This window comes from Pongo abelii, chromosome 11 (genome assembly GCF_028885655.2).
Source record: "Pongo abelii isolate AG06213 chromosome 11, NHGRI_mPonAbe1-v2.0_pri, whole genome shotgun sequence".
Taxonomy (NCBI): domain Eukaryota; kingdom Metazoa; phylum Chordata; class Mammalia; order Primates; family Hominidae; genus Pongo; species Pongo abelii.
The window spans coordinates 26,523,239-26,547,526 of NC_071996.2; the positions used below are offsets into that span (position 1 = coordinate 26,523,239).

The 24,288-nt window shown below is 42.0% G+C and overlaps 1 protein-coding gene across 25 annotated transcripts in view; it reads left to right on the forward strand.

The window, feature by feature from the left end:
- CLASP1 (cytoplasmic linker associated protein 1) overlaps nt 1-24,288 on the forward strand; it is a 310,798-nt gene that overhangs the window by 38,241 nt on the left and 248,269 nt on the right. For all 25 annotated transcript variants that reach the window (XM_063712719.1, XM_063712722.1, XM_063712720.1 and 22 more), the window contains exon 2: nt 5,040-5,519. In XM_063712719.1, the coding sequence (XP_063568789.1) occupies nt 5,325-5,519 (195 nt within the window). In that variant the 5' untranslated portion in view covers nt 5,040-5,324. The remainder of the gene's footprint in view (nt 1-5,039; nt 5,520-24,288) is intronic.

Sequence of the window (24,288 nt, forward strand, 5' to 3'; positions counted from 1 at the left end):
CTCCTCCTCCAGTTCCTCTTTCTCCTGTAACTCCTCCTCCTCCTCCATTTCCTCTTTCTCCTGTAACTCCCCCAACTCCTCCTCCTCCAGTTCCTCTTCCTCCTCCTCCTTCAGTTCTTCTTCCTCCTGTAACTCCCCCTCCTCCTTGTCCTCTTCCTCCTGTAACTCCTCCTCCTCCTCCAATTCCTCTTTCTCCTGTAACTCCTCCAACTCCTCCTCCTCCAGTTCCTCTTCCTCCAAGTCCTCCTCCTTCAGTTCCTCTTCCTCCAACTCCTCCTCCTTCTCCAGTTCCTCTTCGTCCTGTAACTCCTCTTCCTCCTCCAGTTCGTCTTCTTCCTGTAACTCTTCCTCCTCCTCCAGTTCCTGTTCCTCCTGTAACTCTTCCTCCTCCTCCAGTTCCTCTTCCTCCTATAACTCCTCCTCCTCCTCCAGTTCCTCTTCCTCTCATAACTCCTCCTCCTCCTCCAGTTCCTCTTCCTCTCATAACTCCTCCTCCTCCTCCAGTTCCTCTTTCTCCTGTAACTCCTCCAACTCCTCCTCCTCCAGTTCCTCTTCCTCCGGTAACTCCTCTTCCTCCTCCAGCCCCTCTTCCTCCTGTAACTCCTCCTCCTCCTCTAGTTCCTCTTCCTCCTGTCACTCTTCCTCCTCCTCCAGTTCCTCTTCCTCCTGTAACTCTTCCTCCTCCTCCAGCTCCTCTTCCTCCTGTAACTCCTCCTCCTCCAGTTCCTCTTCCTCCTGTAACTCCTCCTCCTCCTGTAACTCCTCCTCCTCCAGTTCCTCTTCCTCTCATAACTCCTCCTCCTCCTCCAGCTTCTCTTCCTCCTGTAACTCCTCCTCCTCAGGCTTCTCTTCCTCCTGTAACTTCTCCTCCTCCTCCTCCAGCTCCTCTTCCTCCTGTAACTCCTCCTCCTTCTCTTACTCCTCCACGTCATCCTTTTTCCCTCTTATTTTCTAAGTTTTCTTTATTTTAAAATACAATTATTTTTTGATTTCTGTTTTTATAATTTAATTGCAAATGTTTAGAAAAGCTTCCTAGAGGATTCAGGGAGGAGAACACATATATTTATTTGTTTTGATAGCTGAAAATGTTTCTGAAAGGATACATGGGAAACTGGTGACATTACTTGCTTATTTTTTATTTATTTATTTTTTGAGACACAGTCTCTCTCTGTTGCCAGGCTGGAGTGCAGTGGCATGATCGGCTCACTGCAACCTCTGACTCCCTGCTTCAAGCGATTCTCCTGCCTCAGCCTCCCAAGTAGCTGGGATTACAGGCACGTGCCACCATGCCCAGCTAATTTTTGTATTTTTGGTAGAGACAGGGTTTCACCATGTTGGCCAGGCTGCTCTCCGTCTCCTGACCTCATGATCCACCTGCCTCGGCCTCCCAAAGTGTTGGGATTACAGGCTTGAGCCACTGCGCCCGGCCATTACTTGCTTTTAAGGAGAGAAACTGGTGGCTGTGAGGGTCAGGGGTGGAAGGCAGGTCTTGCACTTTTGTACCTTGTGAATTTGGAGCTATGTGATTAATACTCCCTGAAAGTAGAGATGTAGAAAACACACAAAAGCATGAAAAAAGTCCAAAAACATCAGTTTAATAAGAATAAGTGTAAGAGAGAATAGTTACCTTTTTTTTTTTTACCAATTTTTTTTTCTTTTATTATTATTATTATTATTATTATTATACTTTAGGTTTTATGGTACATGTGCGCAATGTGCAGGTAAGTTACATATGTATACATGTGCCATGCTGGTGCGCTGCACCCACCAACTCGTCATTTTAAATTAAGAAGAAAAAGAAGAGAGAATTCAATCTGCTTGAAGCCTAGGGGCTTCCAGTCTCTTTCATTCTTTGCATTTCGTTCATAGGAATTTATGACCTATTTTTGAGTGTACTAAGCCTTTGTTGCATAATTACATTCAAGAAGCATATGCTTATTTGTTAGAAATCTTACACAATTATGGTTGAAGGGGAGGTTTTCTTATGATATATATTTATAAATCACGGTAGGGAGACTTGAACGAATGGGAACTTTCCTAGTGTTTACTTAAGGAATGGAGACCTTGCTCTCTTGCCTGTTGCTTCCTATCTAAACAGGAAATCTGACCTCTTGAGTCAAAACAGAATTAGGCTAAGACTTCTAATAATGTTTTCAAGGTGGGGAAAGGAAACTCATTGTCCATGCAACCTTGGAAAATTACTTACCTTTACTTTACCTCAATTTCTTAATCTATAAATAAGGATGTTAACACCTACTTTATAGAGTTGAAGAACTAGAGATAGTATTATATAAATCAGTATTATATAAACACAGAACCTGACACCTCATGTAGCTCCTTAAATTGTATTATTATTATTATTGGTTAGTATCTGTTCATTTTAGGCCCCTTGAAGGAGTAAACACTATGAAATTTTTTTTCATTGAGAATGAATGAAAATGAATGATAGTTGTTTAGGGGAAGAAGGAGTATATCAGTTATTTATTGCTGTGTAACCAACTGCTATGAATTTAGTGGCTTAAATAAAACAACAATGAAATGTTATTTCTCATAATTCTGTGGTTTGTCTTGGTGGCTTTTCTGCTTGTTTCCTTACACTTACTGGCGTAACTGCAGTCGGATGACGACTGGAATGGGTAGATGGTCCCAGATGGCCTCACTCACATGTCTGGCAGTTGCTGCTGGCTGTTGGTCAGAGCATGTTGGTTCCCCAAGTGGCCTCTCATGTCCAATAGGCTAGGCCAGCTTCCTTACAGCATGGCCGTCCCAGGGCAGCGTTCTAAGAGGGCAAGTTCCATTGCTTGTATAGCAAGTCTCTGCTTGCTTTTGTAGTTGCTGATTTCACAGGGTTAAGCCCAGAGTCACTGCAGGAGGGGACTTGGACTCCACCTTGGTGAGGGAGGAGTAGCAAAGAATTTGTGGCCATTTTTAATATACCACCAACCTGGTGCTTATTTGATCTGCTTCTTGGACTAATAGTAGGCCCAGAAAGAGATTCTTTTGGTTTCTTAAGTTTTCCCGTATCGTTGATACCTTCTTTAGTCCAACATAAGAGATGATAAAGGAACTGGAAGTATTACATTTGTACTAAAAATTGGAATGAAGGATAATAGCTGCTTTTGAAGCTCTTTCTTGTGAAGGATGGACTAGTTCCAGCATTTGGACATAACTGGAAAGCAGATCTCTTCTCAGTATAAGGAAGGATTGCTCTGTGAGATACTAAGTCCTGTTGAATGCTATCCCTCCCTCTTCTGTGTTGTTGGAAGCAGTAAAGTAGAAGATGGGTAGTTATGTGCTGGGGCTTTGAAGGAGGGTTTTCCTCACTGAATGACTTGATGTATGTGATTCCATACCTCAGAAAGAATCTCAATGTTTTTATGTTGAATTAGGGGTGGGGATGGGGTGGTATTAGAAAGGGGAGAGAATTGCTGTGTTCAGAATGTGAGTTACTCTGAGAATTTTAATTTTACTTTAGAAAACAAAGATATGTTTTCTGGAAACTTTGAAAGTTGGGACTTACTACTGGTGTGAAAAAAGCTTCAGTTTGGCACAGTATCAGGGAGGTACTGAATCTTGAAGACAGGTTTCCTATGGGTCTTCTTGGTTTAAAATGAAAGGAATTAAGTAATGGTTTTAGGGTAAGTAAGAAATAAATTTGTACAATTCTCCAGCAGCTATAGGTTAACGAGACAGCTTATGCAATTTGTGTGGTTAAAACAGTTTTGGTACTTTCCCCATATCATGTATTTTACCCTACTCAAACATGATTTTGAGATCTCCTAATTTTAATATCAAAACACTAGGCCCAAATGGTGCTATTGTCAGCTGAGAATACTGTGTCAATATCTGATCAGAATATGAGCCTGTTTCCTTTCTCTTTTTTTTGAGACAGAGTCTTGCTCTGTCACCCAGGCTGGAGTGCAGTGGCACCGTGTCGGCTCACTGCAACCTCCGTCTCCTGGATTCAAACAATTCTCCCTCAGCCTCCTGAGTAGCTGGGATTACAGGTGTCCACCACCACACCTGGCTAGTTTTTATATTTTTGGAGATGGGGTTTCACCATGTTGGCCAGGCTGGTCTTGAATTCCTGACCTCAGGTGATCCGCCTGCCTCGGCCTCCCAAAGTGCTGAGATTACAGGCGTGAGCCACCGTACCTGGCCTTTTTTGACGGAGTCGCGCTCTGTCGCCCAGGCTGGAGTACAGTGGTGCAATCTCGGCTCACTGCAAGCTCTGCCTCCTGGGTTTAAGTGATTCTCCTGCCTCAGCCTCCTGAGTAGCTGGGACTACAGGCACTGCCACCATGCCCAGCTAATTTTTGTATTTTTAGTGGAGACAGGGTTTCACCATGTTGGCCAGGCTGTCTGGAACTCCTGACCTCAAATGATCTGCCTGCCCCGGCCTCCCAAAGTGTTGGGATTACAGGCGTGAGCCACCGCGCCCACCTCCTTTCTCTTTTTGTGTCTTTCTTTTCTTTGTTGTAGGGAGGAGGAGGTGGAGGCTACCACTTACTCCATTGTAAAGTAGTGTGATGTAGCTGCTGCCCTTGACTTTGTTTAATGTGACCAAGCCAGCCACTTTGGTTAACAGTGTTTTCTATAGAGCCTTCCTCATTTCCCATACTTGGTTTTTCTTAGAAGACTGAGAGTAAGGCAGTAAGCTGCAGTACCTATAATGATTCAGACACAGAGTGGTGTTAGATTTCTGGTGGGAAATAGAATTGAAGTTACAAATAAATATGCTAGCTAAAGCAGAAGATTGCTTTCCTGACTGGTGCATTTATAAGCTGGGAAATTGTGGAAAACATCAACCTGCCAACTGTGTGGCTCATTGGCTCTTCTTTGGGCTTCGATACTCTTCCTGATAAAAATAATAATTATGTTATTCCGATACGGTTGCCAAGCCATTCATGCTTCTCACTCTGCTTGTGATTATAAATGATTCTGCAGCATGAATTGCTTTGTCTTTGATTTAATGTTTCATAACATTTGGGTGTTATGTTATCTGTGCTAATTTGTCGTTCTCTTCTCTTACTTTTCAGAATGGACTGCTGAATTATGAAGTATTTCAGACCCAATAGTAGAACATCACTCTGCCACTCACTCCTTTATCTCCTACTAGTTATTTAAATTGGACTTTTAATATCCTACCAGCTGCTCTTCAGACACACATGGTGCATTGTTGCCATTCCCCAGATTGCATCTTTGAAACACAGGCTCTTAGTAACCTTCAGCGAACAAAGAGGCAACCTCCCAGATACGTCTGCTGGGAGGGAGTCATCCTGACTGCCCTCTAGCTTTTGCTGGATCTGGATTTGAATTCCACTATGGAGCCTCGCATGGAGTCCTGCCTGGCGCAGGTGTTGCAGAAGGATGTGGGGAAACGATTGCAGGTTGGCCAAGAACTGATAGACTATTTCTCAGACAAACAGAAGTCTGCTGACCTTGAGCATGACCAGACCATGTTAGATAAACTTGTGGATGGACTTGCTACCTCTTGGGTGAACTCTAGCAATTACAAGGTAAGCTGTGCTTTAGAAGGCACTTTTGGAGGTGGCTGGGCTGCATTGGTAGATCAAAATTGGCCGTTATAAAAATCCCTTGTGAGCAGTCAGCATGCTTCCTTGGTTTATAGTAAGACACTCAATCAGATTGTGGCCTTGGGTTATTTCATTCTGGAGAAAGTATTCTTTGATACTTATTGAAGATCAAAAAATTCTCATCCTTATAGCACTTTGACAGAAGGTCAAGTGAACAGATAAGGGGAGGCTTTTTTGTTGGAAAGTTGACAAGCATTTGTAGCCTTGAAGTTAATGTGTATATTATGTTTTGCAGCAAATAGGTACGGAGACCTTGGTGAGTTGCCCTTTATAAATAGCAAATGTCTTCACTGATTTTCTCTGGGGGATTGAATTGGTAATAGGGTGTGGAGCATTTTACCTTCAGGTCACTGTTGTGAAGCTGGCCCAGGTACCTGGACAGAAATAGGTTTTCAAGGACTTCTCTGTGACTGTGTGTAATGGCCTAGAGGATATCCTTCAGGATCTAAAGGTCAAGGCTGTTTATGTGACCTTGGTAGGGAGTGGGGTGTGGGGGTGGAGGCCAGGTCCCCTGGGTCAAATGAGTTGTGAAGGTTGACCATTTTACCTTTCAAAGACAGTTTTCCTGAATAAAAACTAGATTGGACTTGAAGTGCTGAAGAGGTGGTATTCCTCTCTCTGCTTCCTGCCCTGTCCCCGTCCCCTTATTCTCTCTCTTCATTTCCCTAGAGGGAGGGAGGCCCCTTTGGGCCAAGGTTGAGATGGAAGGAAGAGTGGAGAGCTTGCATGACTGCTAATAGGTGGTATAGACGTTGTAAAAGGGGCTTACAGAAATAGAATCTTTTGTGCTTTTTTCATTGACTCAATCTTTTGAGATTGGTTTGGACTTAAAAAGTCACAGGACTCCTTTGCTCTAGTATGTACTGTTTTCTAAATACGTTACCTATGGCCCTAATATTTCCCTTATCACTGGATATAAAATTTATCCTACCTGTCTTCATATATTTATTTTTGAGACCGAGTCTTGCTTTGTTACCCAGGCTGGAGTGCAGTGGCACTATCTCGGCTCACTGCAACCTCCACCTCCTGGGCTCAAGCAATCTTCCCACCTCAGCCTCTCAAGTAGCTGGGACTACAGATGTGCGCCACCATGCCCAGCTAATTTTTGTATTTTTGTAGAGACAAGGTTTTACCATGTTGCCCAGGCTGGTCTTGAACTCCTGGGCTCAAGCAAGCCACCCGCCCCCTCCTCCCAAAGTGCCGGGATTACAGGCGTGTGCCACCACGCCCAGCCTATCCTACCTGTCTTTAAACTCTGGCTAAAATTCTATTTCATTCATCTGTTTATTCACTTAGCTGAAATTATCAATTGCTTCTTATGTGTTTGGCATTGGTGCTGGATAGTGGGAGTGTTAAAAGAGATGAGAGGTGATAAAGTCTAGTCACTATAATTTTGTTCTTTTTTAAAAGTAATTTGTAAAAATTGACAAATAATTTTACATACTCATGGGATACCTAATGATATTTTGACGAATATAATTTATAGTGATCAGGTCAGGGTAATTAGTATATCCATCATCTCAAATGTTTATCATTTCTTTGTGTTGGGAACGTTTAATATCCTCCTTCTAGCTAATTGAAACTATATTACTGTTAACTCTAGTCATCCTACAGTGTTATATAACACCAGAAGTTATTCCTCCTATCAAGCTGTAATTTTGTATTCTTCAACAAATCTCTTCCTATACCTCTCTTCCTCCTATCCTTCCCAGCCTCTGCTATCCTCTCTTCTACTTTTTACTTATGAGATTAACTTTTATTTAGCTTCACATATGAATGAGAACATGTAGTGTTTAACTTTCTGTTCCTGGCTTATTTCACTTAACATAATGCCCTCTAGTTCCATCCATGTTACTGTGAAGGACAGGGTTTTATTCTTTTTAACAGCTAAATAATATTCCATTGAATATACCACATTTTCTTTATCCATTCTCTGTTGTTGGACACGTAGGTTGATTCTTTTGCTGTTGTGAATAGTGCTGCAGTGAACATGGGGGAGCAGATAGCTCTTCCACATTCTGATTTCTTTTCATTTGAATAAATTCCCACTAGTGGGATTGCTGGATCCTATGGTAGTTCTAGTTATAGTTTTTTAAGGAACTTCCATACTGTTTTCCATAGCGGCTGTACTAGTTTACATTCCCACCAACAGTGTATAAGAGTTCCCTTTTCTCTGCTGCATCCTCATTAGCATTTATTATTTTTTGTCTTTTTGATAATAGCCATCCTAACAGGGGTGAGATGATACCTCATTGTGGTTTTGATTTGCATTTCCCTCATGATTAGTGATGTCGAACATTTTTTCATATATTTGTTGGCCATTGGTATGTCTTCGTTTGAGAAATGTCTGTTCAGATTATTTGTCCATTTTTAAAATTGGATATATATATATATATATATTTTTTTTTTTCTGTTGAGATATTTGAGTTCCTTGTTTATTCTGGATATTAATCCCCTGTTTGGCTGGTCCAATGGTAATGAGTTATCAGAATTTAACATAGTGTCATTAAAGTTGGTATACAACTCCCCACTGCTAAATTTTACTGGCTTAAAAAAAAAATCTCCTGTCAGAGGAGTAATTTGCAAATATCTTCTCCCATTCTGCAGCTTGTCTTTTTACTCTGTTGTTTCTTGGTTGCCCTGAAGCTTTTTAGTTTAATATCATCCCATTTGTTCATTTTTGGTTTTGTTTCTTGTGCTTTTGAGGTCTTATTTATAAAATATTTTCCCAGACTAATGTCCTGAAACATTTCTTAAATGTTTTCGTCTAGCAGTTTTATTGTTTTGGGTCTTACATTTAGGTCTTTGATCCATTTACAGTTGATTTTTGTATAGGGTGAGAGATGGGGATCTGGTTTTATTCTTCTGCATATGGATATCCAGTTTTCCCAGTAACATTTCTTGAAGAGACTGGCCTTTCCCCAGTGAGTGTTCTTGGCACCTTTGTCAAAAATCAGTTGGCCGTAGATATGTAGATTAATTTCTGTGTTCCCTATTTTGTTCCATTGGCCTATGTGTCTGTTTTTATGACAGTACCAGGTTGTTTTGGTTACTACAGCTTTGTAGTTTACTTTGAGGTCTGTTAGTGTGATGCCTCTAGCTTTGTTCTTTTTGCTCAGAGTTGCTTTGGCTATTCAGGGTCTTTTGTGGTTCCATACAAATTTTAGGACTTTTTTTTTCTATTTCTGTGAAGAATGTCATTGGTATTTTGATAGAATGGCATTCAATCTGTAGATTGCTATTGTCATTTTAACTATATTAATTCCTCTAATCCATGAGCATGTGATGTCTTTCTATTTGTTTGTATCCTCTTCAGTTTCTTTTATCAGTGTTTTTTAGTTTTCCTTGTAGAGGCCTTTCATCTCCTTGGTTAAATTTATTCCTAGGTATTTTATTTTTGGTAGCTGTCATAAATGGAATTGCCGCTTTCTTCTTCTTCTTCTTCTTTTTTTTTTGAGATGGAGTCTTGCTCTTTCGCCCAGGCTGGAGTGCAGTGGCGTAATCTCGGCTCACTGCAACCTCCGCCTCCTGGGTTCAAGCGATTTTCCTGCCTCAGCCTCCTGAATAGCTGGGACTGCAGGCGTGCACCACCATACCCAGCTGATTTTTGTATTTTTAGTAGAGATGGGGTTTCACCACGTTGGCCAGGTTGGTTTCGAACTCGTGACCTCAGGTGATCCACCCGCCTTGGCCTCCCAAAGTGCTGGGATTACAGGCGTGAGCCACTGTGCCCGGCCGGAATTGCCTTCTTGATTTCTTTTTTAGCTAGTTTGTTGTTGGTGTATAGAAATGCTACTCATTTTTGTACATTTGTATCCTGTAACCGTACTGATTTCAGTCATCAGGAGTAAGAGTTTTTTGGTAGAATCTTTAGGTTTTTCTGTATATAAGATCATGTCATCTGCAAACAGGGACAATTTTACCTACTCTTTCCAATTTGGATGCCTTTTATTTCTTTCTCTTGCCTAATTGCTCTGGGAAGGACTTCCAGTACTATGCTGAAAAAGAGGGTGAGAGTGGGCATATTTGTACTGTTCCAGTTCTTAAAAGCTGAAAGCTGGCTGAGTGCGATGGCTCATGCCTGTAATCCCAGCACTTTGAGAGGCCGAGGCAGGCAGATCACGAGGTCAGGAGTTTCAGACTAGCCTGGCCAACATGGTGAAACCCCATCTCTACTAAAAATACAAAAATTAGCTGGGCATAGTGGCACACCCTGTAATCCCAGCTACTCAGGAGGCTGAGGTAGGAGAATTGCTTGAACCTGGAAGGCAGAGGTTGCAGTGAGCCAAGATCATGCCATTGCACTCCAGCCTGGGTGACAGAGCAAGACTCCATCTCAAAAAAAAAAAAAGCTGAAAGCTTTTCCTCATTCAGTCAGATGTTAGCCATGGTTGTTACATTTTTAAGGGCTGTGAAATCACCTTGTCTGTGTTTTTGAGTCACAACTCACCACTTTTTCTATGTGCTTATTAGGATGCTTCTGACTAAGAGTGAAACTGACTCAAATAACCTAAAGTTCTCCAAGGAAATCTAGTGTCTCAAATAAATCCAGTAGTAGTTAAGGCAATGTCCAGGGAAGGAGAATGTCTTCTTGTACCTTTCACTTGAGGGAAGGAAACCTTTCTCAGAAGCTCCCCAGCAGACTTTTCTTTCATTGCATTTGCTAGAGTGGCTTTGCGTGCCCACCCCAGCACCACTGGAAAACGAGTGTCTGTGATTGCCTTTGAATGCCATGCTTAACCTACTGGTCTTAAGTGGAGTCCTCCCTTGAGTGAAGCATGTGACCATGTGAAGGAGGACGGATACTTGAATAGTATCAGGGTCCTAATAGGAAAAGGAGGTTGAGGTTGGGACTGGGGTAGCATGGATGTTAAATTATTAGATTGGTGCAAAAGTAATTGTCTTCAAGGAGCTCATAGTCTATGGAGAGGAAACTGATAAATAAACAAGTTATACAGTACAGAGTAGTGTGTGTAGTAATGCAAATATACAGAGTTCTGTGGGAAGACAGAAGAAGAAAGTAGTAACACTGTCTAAAGGAATTGAGAATTTTGAAGATTGGTTAGTTTTTCCAGAATGACATTTGCAGGGTTACAAGGGAATGAAAGATTAAGACTTGACTCTTGGTGAAGTAATTCCTAAACAAAGACAGATTAGTATGAAGGAAAGTCAGGAAGTTGGGATTTACCACTAACTTGCTTGTAACCATGGACAACTCAGTTAAACCTGTTTGTACAATGCAGATATTAGACTAGATAATCTCTTGGGAGCCCTCAAGCTCTAATATTTTATATGACTTAATAGAGGTGGTTTTTGCACTCAAGGGCCATGTTTTATGGTTTGTAATTTCTCTAAGTGTAGTAGCAGCCTGCATGTTCACATCTGGAGCCCAGAGTATGGAACATCGTGGGTGCTCAACAAATACTGGTTCCATGAGTGATCTCAGGAACTTAGACTCCTCAGCCAGATATTGCTGGTTGCTTTACTGAAACCTGGAAACTACCTTTTAGGTCCTACTTCCCTTTTTTTCTTAATTATAAGTCAAGATTTTTAAAATTGAAACCCTGAGGTACAGTTTCGCTTTATTTGGCATTTTTTAAATAGATAATTCCTTTAATATTTTAGATTAAAGGGATTAGCTTTATATTAAACAAAACTTTGAAGCTTGGCTTCTTGAAAATTTTTTTTTTTGACAGAGTCTCACTCTGCCACCCAGGCTGGAGTGCAGTGGCGCGATCTTGGCTCACTGTTACCTTTGCTTCCTGGTTCAAATGATTGTTGTGCCTCAGCCTCCTGAGTAGCTGGGATGACAGGTGCATGCCACCATGCCTGGCTGATTTTTTTCTGTATTTTTAGTAGAGATGGGGCTTCGCCATGTTGGCCAGGCTGGTCTCCAACTCCTGACCTCCAGTGATCCGACTGCCTTGGCCTCTCAAAATGCTGGGATTACAGGCATGAGCCACAATGCCTGACCTTGTGACCTTGGCTTCTTGAATTTTTTTTTTTTTTTTTTTTTTTTTTTGAGATGGAGTCTCACTCTCTCGCCCAGGCTGGAGTGCAGTGGTGCAATCTAGGCTCACTGCAACCTCCACCTCCTGGGTTCAAGTGATTCTTCTGCCTCAGCCTCCCGAGTAGCTGGGACTACAGGCATGTATCACCACACCTGGCTAATTTTTGTATTTTTAGTAGAGACAGGGTTTTACCATACTGTCCAGGCTGGTCTTGAACTCCTGACTGCATGATCCGCCAGCCTCGGCCTCCCAAAGTGCTGGGATTACAGTTGTGAGCCACCGTGCCCGGCTGTTTTTTTTTTTTTTTTTCTTTAAATTAAGGGCTGAAAAAAGAATGGAGAAGTAATTTTGGCTTGCCCAAACAATAGTACTTGTGTGTTGTTATTCCTTTTCTTAACAGGGAAGGTAGATGAATGTCAGCTCAATGGCTTATTAAAAAAAAAATACGACCAGGTGTAGTGAATCACGCCTGTAATCCCAGCACTTTGGGAGGCTGAGGTGGGCGGATCATGAGGTCAAGAGTTCAAGACCAGCCTGGCCAACATGGTGAAACCCCCATATCTACTAAAAATACAAAAATCAGCCGGGCGTGGTGGCGCACACCTGTAGTCCCAGCTACTTGGAGGCTGAGGCAGGAGAATTGCTTGAACCTGGGAGGCAGAGTTTGCAGTGAGCTGAGGTTGTGCCACTGCACTCTAGCCTGGGCAACAGAGTGAGACTCTGTCTCAAAAATAAATAAATAAATAAATAAATAAATAAAAATAAAAACATGCCTGGAGCTTGAGTAACTTTGCATTTAAGTGTTTCTTTACAGACAGATGTATATGTGGTATCAATGGCAATTTAATGGCTACCATTTATTCCTTACTTAGTTTCAGGTATGTTATCTGTCTTATCTCATGTAGTCTTTATAACAACCCTGCAGGGTAAATAGATAGTGGTATCCTAATTTTTATACAGGAAGTAACTGAGGCTTAGAAATAATGAGGCAATTTTAACTAGTGATTATGGAACTGGATTTAAATATAGGTCTCTGATTTTCTGGCTAGTGCTGCTTTCATAAGAACAGGGTTTAGTAAACTTTTCCTTAAAACCCAGATAATACCTATTTTAGGCTTTGTGAGACCATATGCTCTTTGAAATATTCAACTAATATGAATCATTGTATTGCAAAAGCAGTGACAGGTAATAGGTAAATGAACAGGCTTGGCTGTGTTCCAGTAAAACTTGATCTGCAGAAACAGGCTGAGGGCCACTTTGGCCCTTGGACCATGGTTTGCCTATCCCTTCACTAGAACATTGAGGACCAACTGTGTGCCACTTAGGTAAACACTTTTTCCTTCAGTGGTGAGAACCATTAGTGATTCATCTGGGAGATGGGTAGGGAGGCTTATCATTTGCATAGAATTTGGGAATGGGGGAGAGCATTAATTTAGATTAAATAGATCACATTTGTTTTTAGACTACCTTGTGTGATATTTCAGAAAAACTTGCCTCTCTCACTCAGGCTCATGTTGGGATCAGCTTGAATTCTGTTAGCTTACTGCTAATCATCTACAGTGAGCTGGCCTTGGACTTTGGTAGTAGAAGCCATCTGTGGGTTGAGTAATTGGTTATTTAAATAAGCGTACATTCAGAACAGCACTATGCTACACCATGGGGGTGCTGTTCAACATGGAAGGATTTGTGAAGGTTCCATGTTGTCATAGTGACCATGGGAATCCTGGAAGGAGACATTAAATAATAAAAATAACCCCAAATTTTGAATATGGCTGTCCTCATTGATCTGGTCTCCTGTTCCTGTCTGCCTTAAAACTTGCAGAAAGGGAAAAATGGTGGGGATAGGTTCTTGCACTCACTTCCAGCTGCTTCTGTTCTTCCTTCTTCCCTCATCAGGTAAGAAGGGATGAAATGTTAAGAATTACCTGTCTTGGAGAGACTGCCTGGGCTATGCAACTGGAGGGAATTGGGAGGGACTTATGCTACGCAGCTTTCTCAGGTCATCTTGACAGCTTTGATTCTGCCCAGCAGTGCAGTAACATGCAGCCTCACATCCACACCGCACCAGTGCAAGTACCTGTACCTTTACTGGGCTCATTGGAAACAATGTTTATTAGCAGGAGCTTGGTGCTTTTTGTGAATACAATCCCACAGGCCTTTCTCCGCAGTTTCAAAATTGAAAGCACTCTGAAAGCGTAGTGTTTTTAATTACTAATTTGCCATTTGACCTGAAGTGAACTGACATGAGACTATTTATAGTCTGTATGTACCTGGCTAGGCTATGTTTCACTACAAAAATATTAATGTGCTTGATTGTGGGTTGCTGCCCCGGATTCTGTTCAAGGGGCTATATTACACTCTCTCTCTCTCTCTCTCTCTCTCTCTCACTCTGTGCACTATTTTATCTTCCTAAAAATCTGAAAAATTCTGTATTCCAGAATATACCTGGCCTCTAGAGTTTTGGATAAGCAATCGTGGACCTGTATTTAATACTGTAGAATAATAATGATAGTCTATGGCTGTGGTGCATTTAATGTGAGCCAGAAATTGTGCTAAATATGTGTTCATTTTTTAAATTGTAATTACCATATGAGGTAGACATTGTTTTTCCCATTTTACAAATGAGAAGACTGATGCTCAAAAACTTAGCTAACTTGTTCAAGGTGATAAAGCTAGTAATTAAGATTTCTGAGACTTGAACTCAAGTCCTTATGCAACAACCAGAGTTAATTAAACACGTATGATGTGCCAGTTGCTATACTTATACAGTAGGGAAAAACTGCGTACGGTCCCGGCCCAGTGCCTAAGCTGTCTAGGTCTGTCCAGTCTGTGTGGACTTCATCTCCGTGTACATTTGATTTGTCTCAAGGCCCATTCCGTGCTGCCTTATATTTGAAATTTGTGGGTTCCCTATTAACCCAGAGCGTCCTTTTCTTCTGCCCTGTGGTCTGATTGGAGGAGCGGGGAGGGCACATGAGAGGGCAGTGCACAGTGTAGGGTAGGAAATAATTCAGTGCTAAATTGCATCATAGGGATTTGTATGAAATCTGTCACGTGGAGAAGGAAGAAACGTTAGGGTGTGCTTAGTTGGAGAGGCCTTGACAGAGAGGTGGGTTTAAAGAGAGTTATGAAGAACCAAAAGTGTAAGCTGCAGAGGGTTCTGAGAAAGTCTCTCTTCCTTTCTTGTTTCTGCCTTTCTGGGTAGCGCTTTCTTGGTAGACTGTAAAAGATGTAGTCTCTCCTAATCTGCTTTACAGAGCACATGTTACCCCTAGATCAAGTGTGTTTATGGGCAGGAGGAGACTGTGTTGACAGATAAGGGAGGTTCCTCTCATTTCCTTTGCCTATCTCCAAAACCTTGGCTTTCATTGAGGTTTTTATTTTCCCGCTTGTGTCCTTGAGAGGAGAGCCAGAAAAGATTATTGGATTCAGATTAAGTGACTTCTGTTTCCTTTTCTGGCAGTCTCCTCGCTGCTGCCACCAAGTGACACATCCTTTCAGAGACTGTCCATTTTTTCCAGGTTTTCCTTGCAGTGTTTGTCCTATTGGCTGTAGGAGGTGAATTTCCATGGTGTAATCTAAAAAGACAGGTGCCTCTGTCATAAGTAGAAAAGCTACAGTTAGCAGCATTAAGGAAAAACAAAAAACCTTAGGAAAGGTTATTTCAAGAAAATTTATATGGATTGTTGGTAAAAATGGTGTCCTTGATGTATGTAATTAGTGGCATTTCTTCCTAAATGTGTTTACCTATATGCAAGGGCAACAAAGTGTACTGGAAATATTTTAGATTTGAGTGTGAATTGTCTGGATTCCTGTTCTGGCTCTGCCACTCATATATTTGAGCAGGTAGCTTTCTCTAGAATGTGTTTCCTCACCTGTAAAATAGGTCTGATTATATTTACCACATAGAGGATTCAGTAAGCCCACATATATAAGGTGCCAGTGTAGTGCTTTTAATATGTAGCATGTGCTCAGTAAAAGGAAGTTGACGAAAATGTATATTATGGGGCCAAATAATCATAAAATCTAAGGAAAGTTAACTTTTATGTGGGACTGAGGTTACATGTTTTCTTGTGGCCTAGTCAGTTAGCCTGTGCCCTGGAACAGAGGCCTTGGGTCTCTTGCAATAAGATATGAATCCATCAGTTGTGCAGTGTTGATAATAAAATCCCTGAGTAGAGCAGCAGCTGGCTGGGAAGTCTGTGAAGGGTGAGTTAAAAACCGACCGGTATAAACCAGTCCATTGACTGAGGCCCCCTGTTATAGGAAGATTTCACTTGATTGTAAAATTTTTAACACTTATACTTTCCCTTGTTTCAGAAAACTAAAATTTAAATAAGGATACATGCAACAGAAGAAGTAATAAATTGAATGTCAAGGCAGAAAGAAAAACAGCTGGAGTGAGAACATGGACCTAACAATGAAGCTAATGATTAACAGCTAATGTTTACTAGTAGCTAACACTTATTAAGTGCCATTATGTTCTAGACACTGTTAAGCGTTTTGCATGCATTGCTTGGTGTAATTATAACATAGATGCTGTAATGATAAGCCCTGTGATTATTCCTATTCTTTAAGTGGGGACATTGAAGAAACTTGCCCGAGGTTACATGACTAGAAAGTGTCAGAGGCAGGATGTTAGTCTGAATAGTCTGACTGTAGCACCCACCACTGAAGCAATATGCAGTATTTTCTTTATAATTTTGTAGCAGAGGTAATAGCAGCATTTATTGGAGCATAAAAGAAAAGGGTGTAAGGACGTACCCCACAGTTGATTTCTTAAAGGGAGGGAGTTTTGAATTAGACTTTAATAAAAAATATTTAAGATGAATATATTTAAAATAGTCCTTTGGTCCTGTTAGAATCATGACCATACATACTTTTTAAACTTTTTATTTTGGAAAATATTCAGACATATGGGAGAACTTCAGAAAACAGTTAAAAGAATTTTCATGTATGTTTCACCTGGACCCCAGTTAACTCTTTATCACATTTGTCTTATTTTCTCTATTATTATGCTTATTGTAATCACTTGAGAGTAGTAGATACAGTGCTCCATTGCAATACCTGTGTGTACAGTGATTCTTAGAAACAAGGTCATTCATTTATATAATGTTAGGACAGCTATCTAATCTAAATCAGGAATAAGATTGATAGACTACTGGCCAGGCGCGGTGGCTCACGCCTGTAATCCCAGCACTTTGGGAGGCCAAGGCGGGCGGATCACGAGGTCAGGAGATGGAGAACATTCTGGCTAACAATACAAAAAAAAAAAAATTGATAGACTATTAATACCTAATTGATGAGACATACTCAAATTTCACCTGTTATCATGCTAATGTCCTTTATAGCAACAAGAAATTTTTTTTTTTTTTTTTTTCGAGACGGAGTCTCACTCTGTCGCCCAGGCTGGAGTGCAGTGGCGTGATCTTGGTTCACTGCAAGCCCCGCCTCCCGGGTTCACGCCATTCTCCTGCCTCAGCCTCCTGAGTAGCTGGGACTGCAGGCGCCTGCCACCACGCCCGGCTAGTTTTTTGTATTTTTAGTAGAGAGGGGTTTCACCGTGTTAGCCAGGATGGTCTCGATCTCCTGACCTCATGACACACCCGCCTCGGCCTCCCAAAGTGCTGGGATTACAGGCCTGAGCCAACGCGCCCAGCCTTTTTTTTTGACGGAGTTTCGCTCTTGTTACCCAGGCTGGAGTGCAGTGGCGCGATCTCGGCTCACCGCAGCCTCCGCCTCCGGGGTTCAATGATTCTCTTGCCTCCTGAGTAGCTGGGATTACAGGCATGCACCACCACCATGGCTAATTTTGTATTTTTAGTAAAGATGGGGTTTCTGCACGTTGGTCATGCTGGTCTTGAACTCCCAAGCTCAGGTGATCCACCCGCCTCGGCCTCCCAAAGTGCTGGGATTACAGGTGTGAGCCACTGCGCCTGGCCGAAAAAAAATTTTTTTTAATCCTGTTTCATGATCCAGTTCTGGAGCACACACTACATTTAGGTCTCATATTTGTGTAGTTTCCTTTTTTTTTTTTTTTTGAGACGGAGTTTTTCTCTTCTCTCTTGGTGCCTAGGCTGGAGAGCAGTGGCGCGATCTCAGCTCCCTGCAATCTCCGCCTCCCTGGATCAAGCGATTCTCCTGCCTCAGCCTCCCAAGTAGCTGGGATTATAGGCAGGCACCACCATGCCCGGCTAATTTTGTATTTTTAGTAGAGGCGGAGTTTTACCATGTTGGTCAGGCTGGTCTCGAACTCCTGACCTCAGGTGATCCACCCGCCTGGGCCTCCCTAAGTGCTGGGATTACAGGTGTGAGCCACCGCCCCCGGCCATAGTTTCCTTTACACTGGAACAGTTCATTGTCAGTCTTTCCTTATTTTTCTTGACTTAATACTTTTGAAGAATTAGGTCACCTTACTGTGTGTAGTTCGTCAATTTGACGTTGTTTGATGCTTCCTCCTGGTTAGATGAAGTTTATACAGTTTTGGCAGGAATACTGTAGATGTGACATATCCTTCTCAGTGCCTCACATCAGGAGGCACACGATATCTCTTCCTCCTACATGGTTAAAGAGGTGTTTGCCAGGTTTCTTCAAAAAGTTACTTTTTTCCTCTCTTTCTAATTAATAGATATCTTGTGGGGAGATAGTTTGAGACTGTATAAATATCCTGTTACTCCTCAAACTTTCACCTATAGCTTCAGAATCCATTGATGATTTTTACTTATAACAGTTATTAATTATTATGCTGGTTGCCAAAGGGTGATTTTCTAGTTCACCATTCCTTCTTCATTTATTAGTTGGCTTCATATGTTTTTGAAATATATATCCTATGTTGGCTTCATATATTTTTGAAATGTATAGAAAGAATGAAGTGTATATTTTGATAGTTATCACAAAAAGGAACTGCTTTGAAGGAGAAAAAAGTGTTTAAAATTAATGTTACTCAGGTACATTTATATTCATACATTGTTTAAGGCAACCTAATAATTTAGTGAACATATAAAAATGCGATGAAGTTTGGTTTGAGCCTGAAGTAAAAATGGAGCGATGGCTACCTAAAAGTTTTCATAAATATTATGAAGGGAATATAAAAAGACGTGTAATAGCAAAATATCTTCCTGGAGTTAGCAGGATATTAAAGGACGCTTTGTAGGAGGGGAAGAAAAGCAAAACATGCAAATGGATGACACAATCTGAGTGTAAGTGAGATCCAGGTTATTCAGCTATAGACAGAACTCACCAGCTTGAACTGTGGGCTAAGGGGGAATTGTCAGACAGCATTGGAGTAAAAAGAAAACCAAGCTGGTGGTCCTACCAAGTTATCTATTGAACAGGTTAGGTAGAGGGAGAGTCTGTGACAAGGACCATGGTAAGAAATCCAGAGAAATCAGATGAAAATGGCTCGAAGTAGAGAATGGGAGGTCAACCTGGAAGAATTATTTGATCTACAGCTGCATTTTACATGGGATTTTGGGGAGGGGCAAAGAAGAAGCTGTTAAAGATGGCTGTCCATTATGGAACAAATAGATGTGGTTATAAATGGGGAGGAAGTTCTTTGATGACTGGTAGGAATCTCTCGGTGTTTAACCATCCTTAAAAGCTTTGTGGATGAGATGGCCTTTAGGATTCTTTTGGATGAGGGACAAGAGATAGCTCAGCTGGCTCCATGAAGGAAGATGTTCAGGTGTCCTTAATAGAGATAATATTCTGAGTTATAAGTGGCCTGGTTGTGCACCAGCGAGGTTGAGCACATTTCCTAGGTAGAGGAGCCCTGAGGGCAATCGAGAGAGACTTCCCTGCAGCACTGTAGTGTAGGACTTCAGTACTGATTCGCAGGGCAATCGAAGCCATTGAAAGACCTCAGGGAGAGGTGTCTGGGTCTTACCCAGACACTGCAGTAGTGGGTGCTGAAGATTGTCTGATGAAGGCGTTGTGGACTAGGACTAAGAGGAAGTGAGGGAGAAGCAAATTTGAGTAATGTCATTAGGGAGGAGGACGACCTAGTGGTTTTTGGTATTAGTGTGCATATATGAAGGACTGGGATGATAATTGTTTGAGATTTCAGGCTTCATGATACAATTTATTGGCTATGGATAGCCTTGTAAAAAAAGATGTCCAAGTTCTTTTTCTGCATGGTGCATTTGACTTCTTTTTGATTTAGAGAAGTAATTTTTAAAAATCAAATAATTTGGCCGGACGCGGTGGCTCACGCCTGTAATCCCAGCACTTTGGGAGGCCGAAGCGTGCGGATCTCGAGGTCAGGAGATGGAGACCATCCTGGCCAACATGGTGAAACCCATCTCCACTAAAAATACAAAAATTAGCTGGGCGTGGTGGTGCGCGCCTGTGGTCCCAGCTACTTGGCAGGCTGAGGCAGGAGAATCGCTTGAACCCGGGAGGCGGAGGTTGCAGTGAGCCGAGATCGCACCATTGCACTCCAGCCTGGGCGACACAGCCGGACTCCATCTCAAAAAAAAAAAAAAAATCAAATAATTTTTGAAGAACATTTAGAAAAATAGGCATGGAGATATTTTTGTCTTTGACTTCTTACTTTGGCTGAGAATTCTAAGCTTATGTTCTTTGTGATTTATACATATTGCTTGGGAACAACGTTTTTCAAACACATTTCTGGAGGCTGCTTAGATGATTTTTGCAAATGATAATAATTTGTTTTTATTACAGTAAAAGTAATATGTACTTAATTGTATAAACAGGAACTTTTTTTAAAGTTGTAATGAAAAAATTAAAATCACTCAGTCTTTTGCCCTGAGATAATTATCTTATTGTTTATATCTGTAGAAAAAAAGATGGAAAGAATATTTATATAAAACAGCTATTTTGTCAGCTGTTTAAGTTAAACATGTGTCATGATCATCTTAGCAGTGAGTAAGTTATATCACTTATAAGATGATTTAAAATATTTTTAATGTAATATTCTCTTCTATACATTTGTAGCTTTCATTTCTTTTTCTGTACATGGTTGCTATCATCCAAGTGGTTTCTCATCTTTTGGCCATAGCATCACTGCACTGAACATCCCTGTACATACGTGTTTCTGCCCTCTTGTATACCTCTGTGCTGGAAGTTCTGAAAGGCTGAATTGCTGGTTCAGAGTTCGGCAGATTGCCCACCTGTCAGTGTTGCAGGAGTGCCTCCATATTAATCCTGGGTGTTACCATTTCTCTTGATATTTTTCCTTTGAAATGGGCCAAAGATACCTGTTTGTTGTTAGGAGCAGCAGTGGAGACTATTTCTTCTGCTTGTAATCTTTCAGATAAGAGCACATTTTAAGAGGAAATAAGGTAAATAAAAGTTTTATTTTTGTTGCTCTCATTTCCCTGTTAACTGATTGATGAAAATTGTCTGTCTGAGGTGTATTAAACATTAGTAGAGCAGGAGATGCCTATATGCAGGAGGAGGAAGACCTGATACCTCAACGATGTTCACATTGAAATGGATCTATTTGTTGTTGTTTAATCCAGTTATCTTTTTTTCTCCACAAAATGAGGATAATATTGATTTATCTCCCAATAGAGTTGTGAGAAAAAAACATCAAAATCCATTTCTTTTGAATATTCCACTCTTTTTTCCAAGTGCTTTCACACCTACTATAACCTAATAAATATCAGCTCATCTTAACTGGGCTAAATTGGAAGATGGCAAATAATACTGTTAAATAATAGTGTTTGTTTTTTTTTTTTTTGAGACAGAGTTTCACTCTTGTCACCCAGGCTGGAGTGCAATGGTACGGCCTCGGCTCACCGCAACCTCTGCCTCCTAGGTTCAAGCAATTCTCCTGCCTCAGCCTCCTGAGTAGCTGAGACTACAGGCGTGCACCACCACACCCGGCTAATTTTTGTATTTTTAGTAGAGACAGGGTTTTACCATGTTGGCCAGGCTGGTCTCAAACTCTTGACCTTAGGTGATCCGCCCGCCTTGGCCTCCCAAAGTGCTGGGATAACAGGCGTGAGCCACCGCACCCGGCCCATAGTGGTATGTTTTTGTTGGGTAGTGATGGGTAAGTATGTGATCTTATTTGATTCTCTGTTTGATTCTAGCCTAAACTAAAGAATGTTTTTCAAAAAACACCTTTGTAAAGAAAATGATGGTCAGTACTATTTCAGATCATAGGAGGCAAGGCCAGCGTGGTGGTTGAGATCACTCTGGAGACAGCACTGGGGACTTGGTGGCGAGAACTGTGTTTCTGTCTGCCCTGTGGCTGCATTTTTGGATGCAGGCCTCTCTTCAGTGTTGTTGTGTTCATGCTGTTTATGACCCCAACTCAGATCTTGCAGCTCCACTATCAGAAGACTGAGTTTCTCTTTTCCCAGCTTGGAGTAAAACAACCACAAATCCCCGAACAATCCCCATAAACCCTCAGCCTATGCATTGTAGCCGGGGAGACATGGCTGTGCACGAAAATGGTCGCTCCCACTCATGTAAAGGGACAGGGCAAGGAGTACCAAGTCTCCTAAAAGAAGGGTGGCTCAACTGGGGGCAAATGGCCCATGTGCGACCACTGGGGGAATCATGAACTTCATACTTTAGATTGCTTGGGGGAGGCCTCAGGGTTCCAGTGGAAGCCTCAGGCATTGGGATCAGAGGTCAGGGTTTGTATCACAGCTCTCTTCTTACTATTTGTGTGGATTTAGATGTGCCATTGAGCCTTCATTTCTTGTCCATAAGAGGAGACTACTGCATACTTCATGGAGACCTGAGGCATGCCCAGGCACTGCCCAGTGCTTGGCATAATATGTCTCTGTGTTTGTACTTTATTTCGTTGATTTTCTCTTCTGATGATCTTTCATTATTTGGGCTTTCAGCTGTGTCATCAAGCAAGAACTTTTCCAGCTTTCCCAACCTCTTTAAATCGAGGATTTATCCTTAGTGATTATACTAAATTTTGTAATTCTACCAAAATAGTAGTATTTTTATGGGCACGATGCCATTTTTTCTGTATAAATGTGAAGTTTGAATTCTTTAGGTATTGATATGTATAAGGGATTATATTCTGCTTTAAGACTTCAGACATACACTTACCACATAACCTGTCTTGTTTAAAACTGTCACTGGGTATTGTGTTATAGGGAATGAGAGTTAAACTGGTGAAGTTCAACCTTTTTTTTTTTTTTTTTTTGAGATGGTGTCTCGTTCTGTCATCCAGGCTGGAGTGCAGTGGCATGATCTTGGCTCACTGCAACCTCCGCCTCCCGGGTTCAAGTGATTCTCCTGCCTCAGCCTCCTGAGTAGCTGGGACTACAGGGTAGTGCCAATACACCCGGCTAATTTTTGTATTTTTAGTAGAGACAGGGTCTCCCTATGTTGACCAGGCTAGTCTTGAACCTCCTGACTTCAGGTGATGCGCCCGCCTCAGCCTCCCAAAGTGCTGAGATTACAGGCGTAAGCCACCGCGCCTGGCCAGTGTTAAGCTGCTTATGTTTATTCATCATATACTTTTATTATTTTTTCTTTTCTTTTTTTTTTTTTTTTGAGTTAGAGTATCATTCTGTCGTCCAGGCTGGAGTGCAGTGGCGCGATCTCGGCTCACTGTAATCTCCGCCTCCCGGGTTCAAGCGATTCTCCTGCCTCAGCCTCCTGAGTAGCTGGGACTACAGGCATGTGCCAGTACACCCATCTAATTTTTGTATTTGTAGTAGAGATGGGGTTTCACTATGTTGGCCAGACTAGTCTCGAACCTCCTGACCTCAGGTGATTCACCTGCCTCAGCCTCCCAAAGTGTTGGGATTACAGGCGTGAGCCACCTCGCCTGGCTGACATTGAGCTTCTTATGTTTATTCATCACATATTTTTCTAAGAGCCAGTTTGTGCTCTTCTGTTAGAGGTCCCAAATGGAGGGGTTTTAAAATGAGAAGAGAAGGGAAGGTGAGGTGTTAAGGAAATTAAGAGGAGGATGTGGTAGGGGTATTAGGAAAGGGAAAGCTCCAGGCCCAATTTCCAGCCCTGCCGTGGATCCAGGCAGGGGGATGTTCTAAGGATGGGGGGAGGGCGGGATTCCCTGCACACCTCTTACCCCTTAAGGTTCTGATCTATTCTCTGTCTTTTTTTTTTTTTTTTGAATCAGAGTCTTGCCCCGTTGCCCAGGCTGCAGTGCAGTGGTACGATCTCAGCTCACTGCAACCTCTGCCTCCCGGGTTCAGGCAATTCTCCTGCCTCAGCCTCCCAAGTAGCTGGGACTACAGGCTCGCACCACCGTGCCCGGCTAATTTTTATATTTTTAGTTGAGACAGGGTTTCACCATACTGGCCAGGCTGGTCTTGAACTACTCACCTTGTGATCCGCCCGCCTCGGCCTCCCAAAGTGTTGGGATGACAGGTGTGAGCCACTGTGCCCGGCCCAGATCTATTCTCTTAAGGCCACATCTTTCTTCCCTGGGATACTTTATTTTAGCCAGGATCAGCCAACTTGCTTGGTCATGCTACTTTGAGAAAAGTATGCTCAGAGCAGCTGGGAGAAAGCAGTGCGCTTCACAGTACATACTGCATGGGGGCTGAGTGTATGCTACTAACCTAAGCCTCAGGGGCTTCAACGTGCAGCTCTTCATATACAGTGAAGGAGGAGGATTTATGCTCACAGGGCCCCAAAGCACAGGTGGGTGTGGACACAATGGAAACACATTCATGCACACTCAGGACAGTTGTCTTTTTTTTTTTTTTTTTAAA